Here is a 17,799-nt window from a genome sequence, read left to right as displayed (position 1 = left end):
TTGTTCTGTGCGAAGGATTTTCAGGAGAAAAGAAAGAAGAATGTTGAAAGAAAAAGAAATATTAAAAGAATATGTTTTCAAACGAGAAAACATACACGAAAATAACAGAAGTTTTAAACAACTCCATAACTACAATTGAAGTTTTGCAGCATCACATTCTTGCTAATTGATCTATATGCACTACAATAGAAAGAGACTCTACCCGAGGATATAAAGCTAATTTTTCATCAGTACCTCTACTCTATACATTTGAAAGCAACTACTAAGAGCATAAACGGCGCTTACACCAAAAAAAAAGGGCCGAGAATCATTAAGAGAATCACAATAGAAGATGCAAATTGACTTCAATGTTTCCCAGACTTCCATTCCATGATAACAGAAAGAAGGGTGTAATCCGGTATCAGGCATTTGTGTGGCAATTGTAAGTTGGTCATGGGAGATGTATCTTTCTCCTTAAGCCATTCCTTTATTGCGTTGCGCTCGTATGTGTATCCATCCCCGGCTACACAAGGGTCGGTCATTACCTCCTGAAATGCAAAATTCTTACATGGTTATTTGTATATGAATGAAATGACTTCCTTATTCGAATCTGGAGTTTGAACAGAGTGATGCTTTTGGAATATACTTTATTATTAGAGCTAAATATGTAATTTCAAAAGTTATGTAAGCACTCAAGTATAACTAGTTAATGAGTCAGTTATCTACTGCAATTGTATGAAATCCTATCCTAGTAAGAGAACTTAAGCCACTGTAGGCATAGGAGCATTCTCCAATCACCTTAAGTATGTGTTTTTGTGTATTTGTTTTGCTTCTTATGTTTGTCAGATTTAAGGTTCTAGCCTTGCAATTTTCTAACTGACCCCGTACATATATGCAATGAATAGTCACTCACCGAGGCAAAAAATGACCTAAATAAAGTTTGGAAGAAAATATTCATACCTTGAGAATGGGACATTTGAAGTGGTCCGGAGGTGGTGGTGGAGAGATCAATGTTAAATTTCTAGCTGTCTCTGCCTTATCTTTCATTTTCTCCAAAACAGGTAGAACTTGGTCTCTCAAGTCGGGTCTATCTCTTCGCCTAAGTTCAGTACATTTCAAGGCAATGAGAGCCAAATCATTAGTTTCTTCAACTGGCCATGGACCGGCCTCTGGATCTAAGACCTCCATCAGACGATCATTCTCTACAGCAAGTTCCACTTCATGAGCTAATGCAATAGCCGGTTTTGCTGTCAGCAGTTGCAAAATAACCATTCCAAATGCATATACATCGGACTGAGGGGAGACAACTCCTGTTCTTTGGTACTCGGGATCGATATAGCACAGTGTGCCCACTGGAGCAGTGTCCTTGTATGCAGGGGATAACGAAAGCGAGTCTTTGTTAACCATTGTTGAAAGGCCAACGTCTCCTATTTTACTCACATTATTACGATCCAGCAAAATGTTTGCTGGCTTTAGATCACGATGTATGATGGCTTTCGGCTTTGAATTGTGTAGGAAGACAAGGGCTGAAGCTACTTCCCACGCAATTTTGAATCGATCGAACCATAAAAGTGGAGGTGTATTATTTTTTCTGAACAGTCTATCTTCAAGGCTACCGTTCTCCATGAACTCATATACTAGGCAACCGTGGTCAGGACATGCACCGAGAAGAATCAGCAAGTGCGGATGACGAATTTGGCTCAATATTTCCAGCTGTAGATCAGTAAAGACAGAAAATACAAAAATTTCTGAATTAGGTCAATTTGCAGAAGAAATCAACACGAGTTTGGCAACTGGAGTAAGTCTCCCAATATGGATTTTTATGCTTTTTAGTCTCATATAGAAAGGCATACCTCCTGCTGAAATTGCTTATTTCTGCTTGCTTCCTTAGCGTGCAGAATTTTCACGGCAGCAGTTGTATGCTGAAAGCTGCATTGGTATACAGCTCCATACGCTCCCATTCCAATTTTAAGATTATCAGAAAATGATGAGGTGGCAGATATGATTTCATCCCATGTAAATTGACGGTACCGATAGAAAGAGCCATTCAAGGCACTTTCAAGTTTTTCCTTTTCTTTGCTCTCCCGTGAAGCTCTCATCTCTGCTTCTTTTCTTTCAGCAGTTTCTCTTTCAGCACATTCCTTGACAAATTCGGCTTCTCTTTTGGCAGCTTCATGTCTCTCTTTCTCCTGTCTGGCCAACTCTTTCGCTTCTGCCTCCTTAAGACTTATCTGTTTGAGATTAATTTCCTCCTCCAGACGACGTTTCTGAATTTCAATTAACTGAACAAGACCAAGAAAGTGAACATAACATGTAAATAAAAAAAACATTTGAATTGCGTACTGACAGCACTGACCGTATAAACCTAAGAATAATTGGCAAACCAAGGCCGTTTCAAAACATTAAACATTTAGATAAAAGTACTCTGTTCCCACTCTATCTTGAAAAGGTTGTATTACCTAGCTCGACATAGTCACAATAATGGTGGAGTCATTATTCAAAATATACCTTCCTAGAAGCATCAATCGCCTCGCCTTGGGCCATTGCATACATTCCTCGAATATGTCTAAGTTCAATTCTCAACTTTTCTAGCTCGAAGTCGATATTGGCCTGCAAAAGGGATTAAAGTTATTCATGGAATATATGTTGTTGTGCAGAAGTTGCTCAGAGGATTGATGTTAGATAATAATAATTCCACTGAAACTAATCAGTAAAAGATTCAACTCTACCATCCAAACAAAGGCAAAATAGCAAAGTTTTCATCTTTCAATGTACTTTAGGAAAATAAAGTCAGCAAATCGGCCATAGTTATAATATATGTACATTGTTTTGAATCTGATAAATGAAGCTCGTTAACATTTTATTCTTGCTCATGACAGCATTTCTTATCTAAGTTACACATAGAAAGCAAATTCATAATACATGAATCATAATACTCTAAGGTCCAAACTCCCGAGAATGTAGTTCACTGCAGCCAGCAACCTCAAAAGAAAACATATGCATAAATTCTTTATAACTTTCCATCTCTTTTAATACAATGAGTGGCAAACTCTGTAATCCCAAGGTTCAAATTAGCAGGGAGTAAATAAGTGCAAGTCTGATCAATATAGTTATGACCCGAGAGCTAGGCAAACATGAATCTTGGCAGCATAAGTTCAAGATTGCCCGAAAAATACAGAAAATGATACCTGATTTTCAGTAGAGATATCAGAAGTTGAAGCTTGACCCCATGAAGGATTCTCTGCCTCTGAGTTTGTGAAGCTAGAGGCCTGGCTAATTGTGTCGACTGCATATGAACCGCTGCGACAAATGTTTGTTTCATAACTCCTTCCAGCTGTATCCAGAGAGAAATTTCTAGGATGCATGATTCCACTTGAAGGCATTCTTTTATGAAGAAGGGTCTGGTTTATTGTTGAAAGAGCTTGAAAGCGCTGCTCAGGTAGTGAAGCTGAGCGGAAGTGAGAGAATGACCCAACTGAGCCTTGCTCTGTCCAGTCTGCAGACGCATACAACGAATAGAACAGATTACCTTTGCTAAAAAGAACTCGATTCATAAATAATCTCTCCAGGTTAATAATCTGTGATTTTAATTAGAAAGCAAAAGCTTCTACACATAAAAGTACCTGTTTGTGAGCTCAAAGCGATGCTTGAAGAATTATCAGTAGAATGACTTGTGTCACTACTGTCGTCTCTAAAGCTTGCGTTTGTATCTGAATCTGACGGCCGCAGTGATGACAGTTTTCCTTTAGAAACAGCATATACAGTGCAAAAAGTCGGACAGCATTCTGATATTTTTGCGGACAATGTGCGTGCCCTGAACATGTAACAAAGTAATTGTGTTGGTCAAGAAATGCAATGTTGCTTCAATGTACTTCAGAAAAATGCAATATGGGACTATGAATAAAGTGCAACAAAATGAAAGATACACACAGCTCTTTCCGAGACATGCCACATATGATCCGAAGGTATTCGATCCATAAACTACAGATGCATGGATAAATTTTCTACTGTTTAAATCTTAGTGGATATCCCATTCATTATTGATTAAGCTCCAAAAACACCCCATGTTACTAGAAAACAAAGGAAAAAAGCTACAACAATACTGAATCATCCGTCAACTTTGATCATTACCTCGAGAAAATACTGCGGGATGAAGCACCAATAACAAGTTTACTGATCTTATGTTTGCAAATCTCCCCAGCTACTGCCGTCACCACATCATCTGACTCAATCTGTACAATTTCCACTTCCACCTGCGTGAAAGCCGCAAATAAGCAACTTATCAAAGCAAAGGCATTTCAAGAACCCATCCACAACTACCTTTCTTTGATCGCACATTCTTTTGTAAGGCAGAAGTTTTTCAGTTGCTTGCCATTCCACTTCCTTTCTGAATGCAGTTGCTACATCATCTCGAACTTGAGATATAGGTATTAAATTTCCCACTGCAGCAAGAAGAACACAATATAATCACCTCAAGATACTCCACTTCTCTATCCACCCAATAACCTATAACCACCACTCCTGTAACTTGTGAGTCCTTAATTCATATGCTACAGACGACAAGTAACAACTTACTAGGAGTTGGAATTCGATTGATCACCGGGCGGACATGCAGCAATCTGAAGTAGACTAGTCCTTCTGGGACAAATTTTTCCAATGCCCACTTGACTACATATTTGCTTTTTCTGCTTCCACTTACTGCCACCACAGCAACTGAATACGCCGGCGGTGGCAGTTTATCCAATCCTTCTACTTTGTTAATATTTTTCTCCTCCATACTTACATCTATTCTATTCTCACAATCAACAATCTGCAACAGCACAAAATCCAATCTTTGGTTCTAAATTACAAGAAAAACAGAACATATGTTCTTCTTAGTGCTTAACTAATAAAATTATCTTGCCAAATCTTGCTATGAAAGCTGAGAAAAAAAACATTCAAATTCCACCACAGCGCAAACCAGGGACAAGTTACATAAAACAACATCTCCAGGAACAATACTGAAACAACCTTTCTTGAAAATTTCTCAAACCTCAAAGAAAAAACAAGAACACTTAAAATTCTTGAAAACCCAGAAAAACATGCACTCAGATCATCTTAAAAAGACATTCTCAAACGAAATAGAGACAAGAATCACATACCAAGCTTGTTGCTTCTTTGAGTACTAAATTCTCTGAACCCCATATTCCAATTTTCAAGTGCAAGAATCCAAGCACAAGAACTCGTCTTTTCTTGTCTCAACCCCTCCCAACATAACTCCCAAAGCAAGAAACTACAAAAGAAACAGTGCTGCAAGAATTCAATTTTCACCAAGATTCAAGCACAGACAATTACTGGGAAAGTAGTAGGTTAACAGTATATGCAAGCAAATGTCCACATGCATCACGCCTCCACATTTAGGACCAAAGCAAAACCGTGCCGTAGCACACACATTCATTCATCTCAGACAAGACATGTATACTATTTTAATTCGTGTCGTTCTCTGTAATTTTTCAGTTTATACGTATACACTTTGCCAAGAAATTAAATCCCATGTTGTATCTATTCTATATAAAAAGAAAAAAAAAATAAATATGATACCATAATACCAATTTTATAATTATATCGATAATATTTTAAATTGATATTTTTTTTCTTTGCTGTTTTTTTTCCTTTTTAAAAATATAATATATATTTTTTGTTCATAATATATTTTAAAACATATTATTTATTATATAAACTCAAAGACAACATGCACGATGGGCTAGTTTAATATAATATATTCACATTTCAAAAGTCGTTTGTTGATTTTTTCTGAATTGCAAGAGTTGTTTTCTTTGGTTTGTTGCGTGCTGTTTTTAGCCTTTCTATGATTTATATAATTTTCAGTTGACATAAAACGTATGTAGATTAGAGTAAGGCAGTGGGCGCTGTCATGTAGTAATCTTTCAATCACATCTTAGGACATGGTCCCATTAATTACAAAATAAATAGAATTATATTTATCTTGTCAATATGTCAAAATTATGATTATAGCTGTTTAATGTAAAGAAAAATAAATGTTATATGTTTTGTTTATAAAGAAAAGGGTACATCATTGCTATCTCCACTTAAGTTTGGCATAATTATAATTGCTCTCTTATTATTTAAAAATTTATAATTATTCTCTTTAAATGAAAAATAATTATGTAGTCATTAGACGATGATGTAAGCCCGATTATTTTAATCTTACTGATTTTATTATATATAAAAAATGAAACATGTTTGAAAATTTTTTTTTAAAAATATGAGGATGGATAAAGTTAATAACCCATAGAATATTAGCTTATAAAAAAATATTTTTAAAATATATAAAATTATAATTCAAAAGAACATTTAAATAGTTCAACAAAAAAATTTGATGGAAATCTAAAGGAACGGGCTCGTTGTCAGACGAACTTCCAAATCAGGAAAATACTTGTAATTTTTCATATAACAAAGAAGTATTTGTAATTAAACCAAACCTTGAAAAAGTTGACTATAATATTATATTTATTTACCATAAAAAGATATTTATATATATGTGTTTTCTTTTATATATAGAGATGAACAATTGCATCCAATTTTAATTATATGTGCTAGAAGTTGGAGCTTGTGGTAGTTGCAAGCATTCCCCAACTTGGAAAATTATGTTGTATATTTTAATGGGTAGGGTCATAGAGATAGTTCAGATGCAAATATTTTTCATTTACATATTCTAAAGACCTTACAAGTTGCTTCATCTGCCTTTTTTAATTTCCTGATCATTAAAATTAAGTTTAAAATCGAGTTTAATATATTTGCTAAACGACTGTTTATCCAAAAATTTTATGTTGTTTGAGAAAAAAAAAATTATTTATATATTTAATGTATTATGCTACATTTATAAAATAACGTGTCTTATCAAAAAAATTATACTAGAAGAGGATTATTTAATATTAATATATTAACACGTTCTCCGTTACGTGCGCCCTGTACGTAAAATCTGAATATACACTTTTAAATAAAAGAATGATTTACACGCATTCTTTACGATCAAATTTTGCATGTGAAATCTTTCTTTTTATAATTATATAATGATGAGATTCGAACCCAAAATATAAAAATATTTCTTTTTAAAAATACATATCAATATAATTCGAACCCGAAATATGAATTTTTTTTATAAATATGTGGTAATAAAATTCAAACTCAAAATATCTTTTTTGGTTTGTTTTTGAAACCATGATAAATAATTAGTACATTTAAAAATTTAAATGGTTAGGAAATAGAAGAATTATTTAAATTTAATATATTAATAATATTTAATATTTTACGTATTAGATATATAAATAATTACTATACATTTCTTATTTTTAAAAAAAAGACAAATGGGTTGTAGTCCTTTAAATATCAACCGTATTAAATATTGAATGGAAGTAGGCGAAGGTTGACTTTTCAACCAACATTCAAAGCTCAATAATTTACTCATTATTAGTATTTAACTTTTGGGGACACAACTCATTATTAATATTTAACTTTATTCCGATATAAATATTTTATTTAATAATAATATTGTATTCTTGCTAATAATTCACAATTTATTTAAATAAATGTCCAACTTGTATAGCATGAGATTATTCATATTAGATAGCAAAATATGTATTCCAATCATACCAAATCAAATCAAATAGAGTTAAAACTTTCAATTAACTGTTGATTTAAGTCGATCATCCATTGGTTTACAAAAAAAATGTCAATTATTCCATTGGAACAAAAAACAAAGAGAAATGGTCCATATTAAAGTGATGCAAATAATCACGGGTCTAAAATCTTATGACTTTAAATTATTTTGTTATTAATGATCAATTATACTATTTAAATATATTAAACCAATGAAATCACTCCATCGGCATCTCATCATTGATTCAGGAGTCACCACCCTGCTATAAACCTTATTCAAAAAGTGGGATATATTAATCGTACATTCTTAAATGTAGCAGTGCGCTAAGATCAATATTTTCTAATTAAAGAGTCAGAGGAAAAAAGAAAAAAAGCCCTATATTCCTGATTCTTATGTGGTTAGAACCTCCTGAACAAAAAAAAAAACATCTTAGAATAAAAATTAGTGTCATAGGTAGTTATGAGAATTGAACTTTGATGAGTTAAGTAATTAAAGGGAGGCTGGTGGTATTAGTAAGAAACTAAGAAACAAAAAATTGGGTACTGAATCCAATGTGAACACTTTGACTTAGTTCTCAAATCATTAAATGCTTGTCGGAGTATGTGTCTGGTGGATGGAAGAAGGGAAGACGTTGACATAGTCCAAGTCTTCATATCTACCTACGTCTTTCACTTACTCTTCTAAAGCTTAATTTTGCCAGTGCACTCCTCTCTCCTAACACAACACCGAATTTATGAGACGGAGACGATCAAATAGTCCAATAATAATAGTTTGTTTTTATAAAAGATAGATCATAAATTTGAGTTTCGGATAAAATGCAGTTGCTAGAACTTATGGGCCAGGCATGGAGGGTCACGAAAGTGCTTCGCAACTACGTACCAAGAAAACGACAACACGACTGTTTTCCTCCGTTTGTCAATTATCCTCCAAAACAGTCCACTTCTGATCAATAAATCACATGAATTGTTGATGTTATAGTTTATAAAGAGTGAACTTGACCATAGGTGGAGTTCACAAATTTCACTTGTCACTTTCTTGGCTCACGCCAAGATTCACACGAGATATTGTTCATTGTGATTTTTCCACTTTCTGATCTTATTATGAAAGAACATCTTGATGATTTGTGACATATAAACCATATGCGATGAAGATGGGATGTGTACTAGTATCATCAATTTCGATGCTATTATTCAACAAAGATTATGAATCGTTGCTCTAATTCAATATTTGACTACAATCTTGCACCTTAAACATTGTTAATAAACACACTGTTTCTTTTCATTGTTAATAAACATAGAGCCACCCACTAGTGTCAGCTGAGGCAGCAACTTTTGTAGCCAAAGGGACGACATTGATTGGGAGGTTCCACGGTGTCGGTGTTCTTCACCAGTTCTCAAATGGTGGCGGGTGGACAAGATAGCCGCACTCAACTGGTAACGCTTACCTTGAACACAAGACATATTTCTCCGATTAAAATAAGAAGTACTCCGATGTTTCAGAATTAGAGGTGCTCCGGACGACAGGAATGCAGATGGTCATTCCTAGTTCTGTACAACATAAGTTTGTACCAGAGTTTCAAGCAAAAACCCAAAATGCAGGATTAAGGACTAGTGACTAGGAGAACAAATGCAAGAACTTAGCCAATTCCCAGCTCAATCTACGAAACTTTGCCATTTATTACAGCAAAAATGAAAATTTTCATTAAACTATTCTTGGTAGAAGTTTGTTGTCCAATAGCACAATATATGGTATCTAGAGCCTCTGAAATTTTGAAATGAACCTCGCCAAATGTCTCGTTGCAGTCTCTTGGGAGAGTGGTTGTGCTGATATGTGCTTCCTGAGGACAACAGTCTCTAATTGCCACGAGTTCAATGATAAATTCCAGCCCATAAAACTTTATTTCGTCTTGAATGAACAATATTGTCACCATGCACTCCCGCAGCATTCATAAAATTCAGCTGCAGACTAAGGGTCAGCCTTCTGATAGGTGCACGGTAACGACTCCTCGTATAGTCCTTCCAAATCTTTGTTGTTGGATTTATCCATCTGAACTATTCAGGATGATGATATTGTGACTGTTTGACACTAGATCTGTGAGGTTAGAAAGTATCTTACATGGCTGTAGTACAGATATGCATGTTTCTCATCAGCTACCCTATGCTTCAGGACCTGTTGCAAACAAGCTAACGAGACCACGAAATACTTGAGCAGATAGCTGATGTGCTCGAAAAAGCTCGCCGTCCACGTTCCATACACCCTCCTTGCCAAAAGATGTGAATGTGAAAGCGGGAGTCTGGCCAGGAAAGGGAAAATGTCGGAATGAATTGTGCATATATAGATAATGAGCCAAGAAAAAGAACACAAGTTGAAGAAATATACTTTATGGTGTTCAACAAAGTTGAAATCCAGGGGGTCCCAACCTTTCCTTGCAAGGTGAATAAGGTGCCTGCATATGGAATCAAATAAATCTACATAAGCTTCGAAAAACTTTTTGCCTTAACCCTGCATACTTGGAATTTCGAGAAGATGAAAACAAGGAGCTGGAAGAAATAACTACAAGTTGATTGTAGTTGACCAAACTATTAGTTGTGTGTGAGGCTTGGCAGCAATTAAATGCTACGGGCTTGCAAGTGATTGGCATAAATGATTCACCAAATGAGAAAAACTATTGTCATAAGTTGTCATAAATATAGCTCTCAGGTCCTAGTAGTATGGAAGATAACTAAAAGAGAGAGAGAGAGAGAGAGTCATTAAGATTACCATAGATAACAAGGGTGAGGGCACTCTTTTATTAGTATCAAATGCAGGTACCCGTCAGAAAGATGAGCATCAGCTACAAGGCCATCAGGGGCCTTTTCATTCCGGCAAGATATTATAGCAGCACCAACACTAAGAAAACGTCCTTTGGACTTCGACCATCTCAGTCCTTGTAAGTCCCGAGCCAGGCTGGGGGATCCGACCATTGCTTCGTTGGATTTCATATTACATACAGCGCAGTTAGCGCGACAACTCGCCCTGCCAGGCTTTCTAGGAAGACACCAAAGTATGCTATCACTAACTCGAGGATCTGTTTCAGAGCCCGAGGTACTGTTTTCAGGTTCAATTTCAAGATAATTCACTTCAGCCTCATATGACCTTGAAAAAAACATTCAAGAAGAAAATAAATACTTAAGTTAAAAATGGAATGATGTCATTTAAAGCATAATTCCAACTACAACAGCATGAAAGCACAATTCCAGAACTGCCCTCCACGATGCAATATCAGACTTGAAAAGGCAATCTTGAAAACCAAGTATAAAGATAACTCTAATTTGCAGAGCCTGCACTGTTGGTACAAAAGTTAGGTTGCATGTTGTAGTGTGCAATATGCAACTGTCTACCCGCAAAATTTTGATCATTTCTCATTTTGTTCCTACTTGACTACTAGAGTTCAGGATTTGACCCACCAAAACATGTACAAATCATGGCATTTGCATATAACTAATATCATAATAATATTAACTGCATTAAGTTTAACTTCAAAAAGTTCACAAAACAAGGGATAGTTTCATTTTTCGTACCCAGAGTATATCCCTTTCTCTGGTATCCAAAGTTTTTAACTTTTATGTGCCTGAGTACTCTCCGTTAGGTTGACCATTAAAACAAACGGTCAACCCAATTTTGGAGGGAAAATTAGGCGGGATCTTGTCTATATCAGGGCATGTTCGGCTGCCATTATATTCAGCACACAAAAAATTTCTAGTTTAATTTCAATTTTATAATTGAGGACAATAATATAGAAAAAAAAATTAACCCAATTTCTATTAAAAAAAGATACTAATTCAAATCGTTATGGAAATACCAATTCAAATATTTCCTCCCAATTAAAATCATTATGGAAATAAAAACACATGCTAAATGCGGAGTGATGTAGAGATAATTACCCAGTAATAATTTAACAAAACTAACAAAGTCTCATGTTCAATCACCACTAACATTGTTTGCGAAAAATAAACAGAGAAAACTAAAAACTTTGAGCACTAAGTCTAATGACTTAGAAACATGGGGTACTAAAACTGAAAAAGGGGTATACTTTGGGTATGAAAAGTGAAATAATCCCAATAAAACAACAAGCTGCACGAACTACTTTCTTTTTGCAGTATTTTATTCAAGCTTCATATTCACCTGTAACATGTGGTCTTTGATAAATCACAAATACTGACACTAACACTGAGGTGGCAACGATTCTAAGAGCTTCCAGATGCCATACAATCAGAGTGTCAGTTGCAGTTTGCAAAGAGACATGCTAAAGGAAACCAAAATTACAAAACCTATACATAAGCCTGGATGGATTTAAATGTGGAAGAGCACCAACACCTATTTTCTAGTCAATCAACTAAAACAGCGAACTAATTGCATACCTATGCTGAAGGAAAACCTTTGTGCCAGCATAATCATATCGCTTAGGTCCCATCCACCGATACTTTTCACTCTCCGTAATGACATCTCCATAGAAGCCATACCTAATAATTATCAAGAAATAGTTCTCAGAATGATGATTGAGGTACAATGAAGCATGCAACAAAGTTCTTTCCTTTCCGCTGGAACACATAACTGGGACATTGCCCAGAGTAGACATTCATAACAAGCAAGTCCATTGGAGGAACAGCCAAACCTTGTTCTCTTTCCTTTTTTGATAAAACCTTCATGCAAATTTTGACTTTAAGAACTTTTGACAGATATGCATAACCTGGAATGAAGTTGCTCATTTTCACTAGGTTTTTCTACATGAATTCTTAAAGAAAAAGGAAACCCAAAGATAGCAGTATCAGAACATCTAAAATTAAGGAACTGTACTAAATTTTAACAATGAGAACACCATGAAACTGATCTGCGAACTCTATATTGTTTCATAAATTTGGATATGCACTTTTTCTTCTGCATTGAATGAAACAATGAGATCTCAATTCTTATCTCACTAATGAATGCAATAAATCATGGTCAAGAAAGCCACTTAAGAGGTATCATCAAGGGTTCATAATAGACAGATGTGCATAAGAATTACTTGAAGATCTTCAATTCAGACAAAAAACTGCATGGTTATATAAGTACAAACAAAAAGAGAACATGTATATTAGCAGAATAAGTTCTCTGCCTAAAGTTGCAGAGTACCTCTCCACTAATAAGCGATATTTCAAGCTAACCGATAAAGATAGTATTTGAAACATCTGATGTGAAGAACTTCAACCGAAGACATGGTCTTAAAACCCAACGATTAAGCAAATAAAATGCTCACTAATTATAAGCAATAGAATACCCAGCAAAAGAAGCTGCATAGCGTACACAGGGTTCTTCATTTGATGCATGTGTTTCTTTCCATCTTACAACTTGAGCTATATCAAGGTGCACCCGTTTTCCAAGGATAATATGCAATGCTGATGTTACAGGGTCCCGGGCCCCCGTCGTACTGCAACGTAAAACGAAAACACAATTATCATATCCAGTAAAATATCAGCTGGAGTGATGGCATATTTGACCAGATTTTTAGGCGAGCATCAAAAGTCCCATCTGAAAGATAAAAGCAGTTTCTGTTCTTTCAGAAATTGAAGTATAACCCCAGAATCAGGGGATTACGGGAAGTGTCATTTAATTCAGAATTCAAGGCAGCTCATTCCATTTTTCCGTCGTACAAGATTCACCAGCAAGGTACACTCTTGAATGGATTTCTTGGATTTGTTGGAAATAGGGTAGGTTTTAATTATTTCTTTTGATATCTTTTTACCCTGCATAAGCTTTGTGATGTGCAGATGAATATCAGCAGAAATGCACTCAAGAATCTCACATTCCTCAAAGTAGACACTAACTAGCCAGTTTATCACGTAACCAATAAAAAGAGCAATTCAAAGAAGGTAATGCTGAAAATACCAAATAACGATGGCATCAGTTGATCCAGCTGGGATAATCCCGAATCTAAATTTTTCATTTGGGAAAAGAAACTCAGGGTCTTGTTCTGCAGAAAACACAAGAAAAACAATAGGCAGAGAGAACGCATCATAAACTGGACATAGAGATTAAAGTTCTTTATTGTCAAGTATACTCTAACAGGTGTGGCAGAACATTGCCATCCCTCTTAACACCACAAGTATCTTATGTATAATGTTATTACACTACACATGGAGATGTTATCTTTCAACATACCACAAATCTGTGATTGAGGTCCAACATCTTCAGAGCCTGTGAGAAGTGGAGACTCGTCTTCATTATGCTTACAGGGCTCGAAAACAGTTCTCTCAACATTTTGAACTGAGATATTCCACTCACTCTCAACTGGGTGCATGAAATTCCCAGGAGCCGGCGGATATGGAGCCTTATGCCTCAACAAGAGAAGAGAATTAAGAATTTCATTGAAAAATCCATCACCACCCTAGTAACATATGGAAAACAAGAAATCATAAGAGAATGAATGAAGTCTAAGAAATTAACCCAGTAATATGAAATAAAAAGATTATAAGATCAGTGTGGACATCCTGTGTATGGAATATCACACTGCAAAGTAAGTTAACTATTGGCCCAATTACCCCTTGGCCACTGTGCAACAAGCATGAATAGGACCGAAACCAAAAAACTAAACCTCGGAGGTATTGTACAAAATACACAAGCAACCGCTGGGTAACAAAACAAGAACAGTGATAAAACTTGATGTCTTCCTCAAGAATGATGCTTCATGTACCTCGAGAATTAGGAAATCCACGAGTAAAAGGGTTAAATACTTACAACAGCTACAACACCATCATATAAATTCAGATCCTTATTTGTAATTGAGACCAAAATGTCACGTGCATGTCCAGCCCTCTCTGTCACTATTACCTGTACAAAAAGTAGAGTGAACGATAGACGAGAAGATATCCAATTGATCAACTTGGGATTGTACCAAGCTACTATATGGGACTCTAGGACCAGATATTAATCCCTTCTATTATGAAAGTGTGGAGGTTAATAGAATTTTTGGTGTACCTACAGGTCAATAATTGAAAATTATCATATAGTAAAAAATAAGGACAGTTGACCTTTCTCCATTTCCGCATCATTGGACTTTACTAATTTTTAACATTAGTATTATAAATATTACAACAAGAATCATTTTATATTCCAAACCTGAAACCCTCTTCAAAATTTAGTGTCATATCTTCTTTTCTAGTATAGCTCTTTCAATATTTTGAATTTTCAAATGAAACTAGAATCATGTAAAACTTGGTTTCAAGAATTCTCTAACAATGGATGATCAGCACATAGACATTTTTTTGCAAGAATGCTACAGTGTTTAAAGTATACTACTCTATAGAACAAATATATTTATAATATATTTTTTAAGTTTCTAACTAATTGTCCTATTTATATCATATTCTAGAGAATGGGGAAATAGGCGCTTTTACACCAAATGGAGAGGGAACAATGGTAAAATCAAGATATCTACTGTTGCAAGTTAGATTACTAATCATGTTGGTCCCTGAATTGATAAGTTACTTGTATGATACACTAGTCAACACTTAAATTACCTAATCATTTCTAATAATGACTGACACGATTTTAAATTCTAATTTCAAATATTCATAACTTTTTATAATACATTTATTTGATCAAGTAAACTGTAAATCATGAAGTTTAAATAAGACACAAATTTACCTTTGTTTTCACTTTGGCCTGGGAAAATAATGGAGCTACTGCCTCCCATATTCTACATCCATGTCCTTTCCCACTCTTTGGGTGAACAAAAACCTAATCAGTCACAAAGTTAAGTTTAACAAAAAAAACATAGCAAGAAATGGAAAAACTCCTCTGCTACCTTAGGTTTTGAGCTTCTAACTAAAGAATGTAAAGAAGGAGCAACCAGACAATTTTAACAAGTCATGACAGTAAATTCAAACATACCAGAAGATTCTTAGGTCGCTTAGCTTCCATGAGCAGAGAAGCATTAATCTGATTAACCCAAGTCTTACATATCTCCAAATTTTTATGACCGAAAGTGTAAACTGATGGGATCCAGAGAGACGTTTGGGTCTTTGAATTGTGAACAACATGCACTGTGAACCGGTACATCTGTGGAAGCAAACAGAAAATACCAGTTGAAAGGAACATAAAGTGTTCAAAAGAAAATTGACAATTTTAGTGGCTTAAATTAGTGAAATGTGCCACCTCTAAAGAATGAACCGAAACAGATCGTTCAGCACTGCCAAGTGAAGACTCATGTACCAAACCCCAACCAATGAAGTTAACAGCATAAACATCAGCAAACTTAACCTCCGATTCACTCTGAGAGACAAATTTAAATCGCAAACAAGAAAATTTATCCTCTTCCTGTATAACATAAACAAAATTTCTTGAGATTATCTTCACAAAATGGTAAGTGTAAAAGATGTGTTAAATTGATAGAGAATGCACAATGTACAAGTATCACAGAGTCCATAACCTCACTTCCATGAGGGAATAGATGCACACAGGAAGAAGTAAAAGGAAATGGACAAGATTTTTTCCTGTGGATGAACTAGACTTCTTAGGAAACTTTTAAAGTATAAAAAAATCCAACTTCCCAACAGGATTTTATTTTGAAATATGTATTGCCATTAAGGGCTGAAACTTATGCATGCAACATCATCTTCGTCAAAAAATTGTAATTGCATCCATTCAGTTTCTCTAGCAGGCAAATTTCACTTCATTGATCTAATCTATAGACTTAAGGAATGTGCTTCTATTTGCTTTAAGCTTATGTCATCAATATTTACAGAAATGCGCTTAAGAGTTCAAAGGTTAACTTGGTCCTCACTCTTCAGCGCCTCTGCCATCAGCAAAGCTTTCTCCGAAGGCAAGACTTCATATTCTTATTGCTTTTTTCAAACAAAGAAAAGTACATTTTGTCAACAAAAAATCAAACTCCTAAGTGACAGTAGCACTTGACAATTGAATCTAAGAAATCCAGCTCAAACTAGGCAAAGGTAAATTGGCAAACAAGTTATAAGCTTATCTTGACTTCAAATGAACTCACTTCACGATGATCACTATCCATTTCCTAATACTGCACAAGAATAAATGATTATTGAAACAAATTCAAAGCACAGCAGCTTCATGCAACTAGTGAAAGCCGAATCTCCATGATGACAAGTTTATAAGATAACATATATACACATATATCTTATTTCAAGTGATTTTGCAATTAAAAGGGCCTACAAGCTTACTACAATCACACTGGCCATAATAATATGAGGAGGAGGATATAATCATCAATAAACAGAAATCATAACAGGAATGCCAATAAACTGAAGGCGCATTTTTCCTAATCAAAGAACAACCACAAAGCTTCAATTGAATCAGCACTAAAACTAATTAATTCAGTTCATCCAACAAGTTAATATAAAACTAACTGTAATTTTCCCTCTTATTGTTACCAGCAGTCCTAGAAATCCATGTATGACAAAGAGGATAAAGATTTCAGTTTTCAGTAAAATTAAGATAAACAGACAAAACAAGAATCACTTACAGTATGCAAAGAATCAACCAATTTCCAAGATAACCCATCTGAATTGTGAGTAAGAACAACCTCCCCAACATGATCCAAGAAAAAATTAGAGCTGGAAACAGAGCCCGGATCGCCATCAGTGAATGGTGGATTTGGGCAAGAATTATCTGCAATCAACCCGTTTTCGTCTCTTTCCATCCTACTGCTACGATGAAGAATCTGAAATTCTATAAATCTCAACAAATTTTCTAGAAAATCAATCAAATTGGGGAGACCCCACTTTGGGAATTAGAGTCGTGGCATGAACAATAATGTCAAAGCTGTTAATTTCGGAATTTGGAGGTCAGATTTCCACCCAATATCCTGAAATTATTTTTCAATTACTTCTGCCATTATTTCTCGTTTAAAAGGGAGGGGCAGCAAACAAAAACAGAACAGCCGCCAAGAATTAAGAAATTGTTTAGGATCCTAAATTTCTTTTCCGTTTATTCAATCTTTAAACGTGAAAAATTTTGTATATAGAGAATTGAAGTGAAAAGGGAGCAAATTAATTGTGATTAACTCATCTCGTCTTAATTAAAAAAAATAGACTAATGAATTTGGTTTAGATAAGTTTTCTTTTGTCTGTGATTGAATGTAAAATGAAAATTATTCAATGTAATGGTGATTA

At 34.9% G+C, this 17,799-nt stretch overlaps 2 protein-coding genes across 5 annotated transcripts; both read right to left on the bottom strand.

Moving 5' to 3' along the window:
* Positions 1-43: 43 nt before the first annotated feature.
* Positions 44-5,494, bottom strand: LOC105160645 (U-box domain-containing protein 35). Its single transcript, XM_088880152.1, has 10 exons — positions 5,121-5,494; positions 4,555-4,789; positions 4,300-4,421; positions 4,111-4,232; positions 3,603-3,793; positions 3,168-3,475; positions 2,488-2,589; positions 1,833-2,261; positions 940-1,692; positions 44-527 (listed from the first exon to the last, which is right to left on the bottom strand). Exons 2-10 carry the CDS (start codon positions 4,754-4,756, stop codon positions 345-347), a joined length of 2,412 nt encoding a protein of 803 aa, XP_088736278.1. The 5' UTR covers positions 4,757-4,789; positions 5,121-5,494; the 3' UTR covers positions 44-344.
* Positions 5,495-9,297: 3,803 nt separating this feature from the next.
* On the bottom strand, positions 9,298-17,623 carry ACD5 (Diacylglycerol kinase family protein). 4 transcript variants are annotated; one of them, XM_011078120.3, is made up of 12 exons: positions 17,151-17,623; positions 15,812-15,928; positions 15,548-15,715; positions 15,302-15,394; positions 14,393-14,485; positions 13,817-14,042; positions 13,544-13,628; positions 12,936-13,085; positions 12,040-12,141; positions 10,400-10,774; positions 10,019-10,085; positions 9,298-9,932 (listed from the first exon to the last, which is right to left on the bottom strand). In XM_011078120.3, exons 1-12 carry the CDS (start codon positions 17,325-17,327, stop codon positions 9,795-9,797), a joined length of 1,791 nt encoding a protein of 596 aa, XP_011076422.1. In that variant the 5' UTR covers positions 17,328-17,623; the 3' UTR covers positions 9,298-9,794. The 4 variants fall into 4 exon arrangements, with proteins under 4 accessions (XP_011076422.1, XP_011076421.1, XP_088735905.1 ...); XM_011078119.3 differs by having other exon boundaries at positions 15,812-15,973; positions 17,151-17,620; XM_088879779.1 differs by lacking the exon at positions 17,151-17,623 and adding an exon at positions 16,440-16,639 and having other exon boundaries at positions 15,812-15,973.
* Between the last annotated feature and the right edge of the window lie 176 nt (positions 17,624-17,799).

The sequence above is a fragment of the Sesamum indicum genome, linkage group LG4, assembly GCF_026168435.1.
Source record: "Sesamum indicum cultivar Baizhima isolate 11 linkage group LG4, ASM2616843v1, whole genome shotgun sequence".
In the NCBI taxonomy this organism is placed as follows: domain Eukaryota; kingdom Viridiplantae; phylum Streptophyta; class Magnoliopsida; order Lamiales; family Pedaliaceae; genus Sesamum; species Sesamum indicum.
Note: the sequence above shows the minus strand (reverse complement) of the source record. Positions and strands in the feature narration are given on the sequence as shown.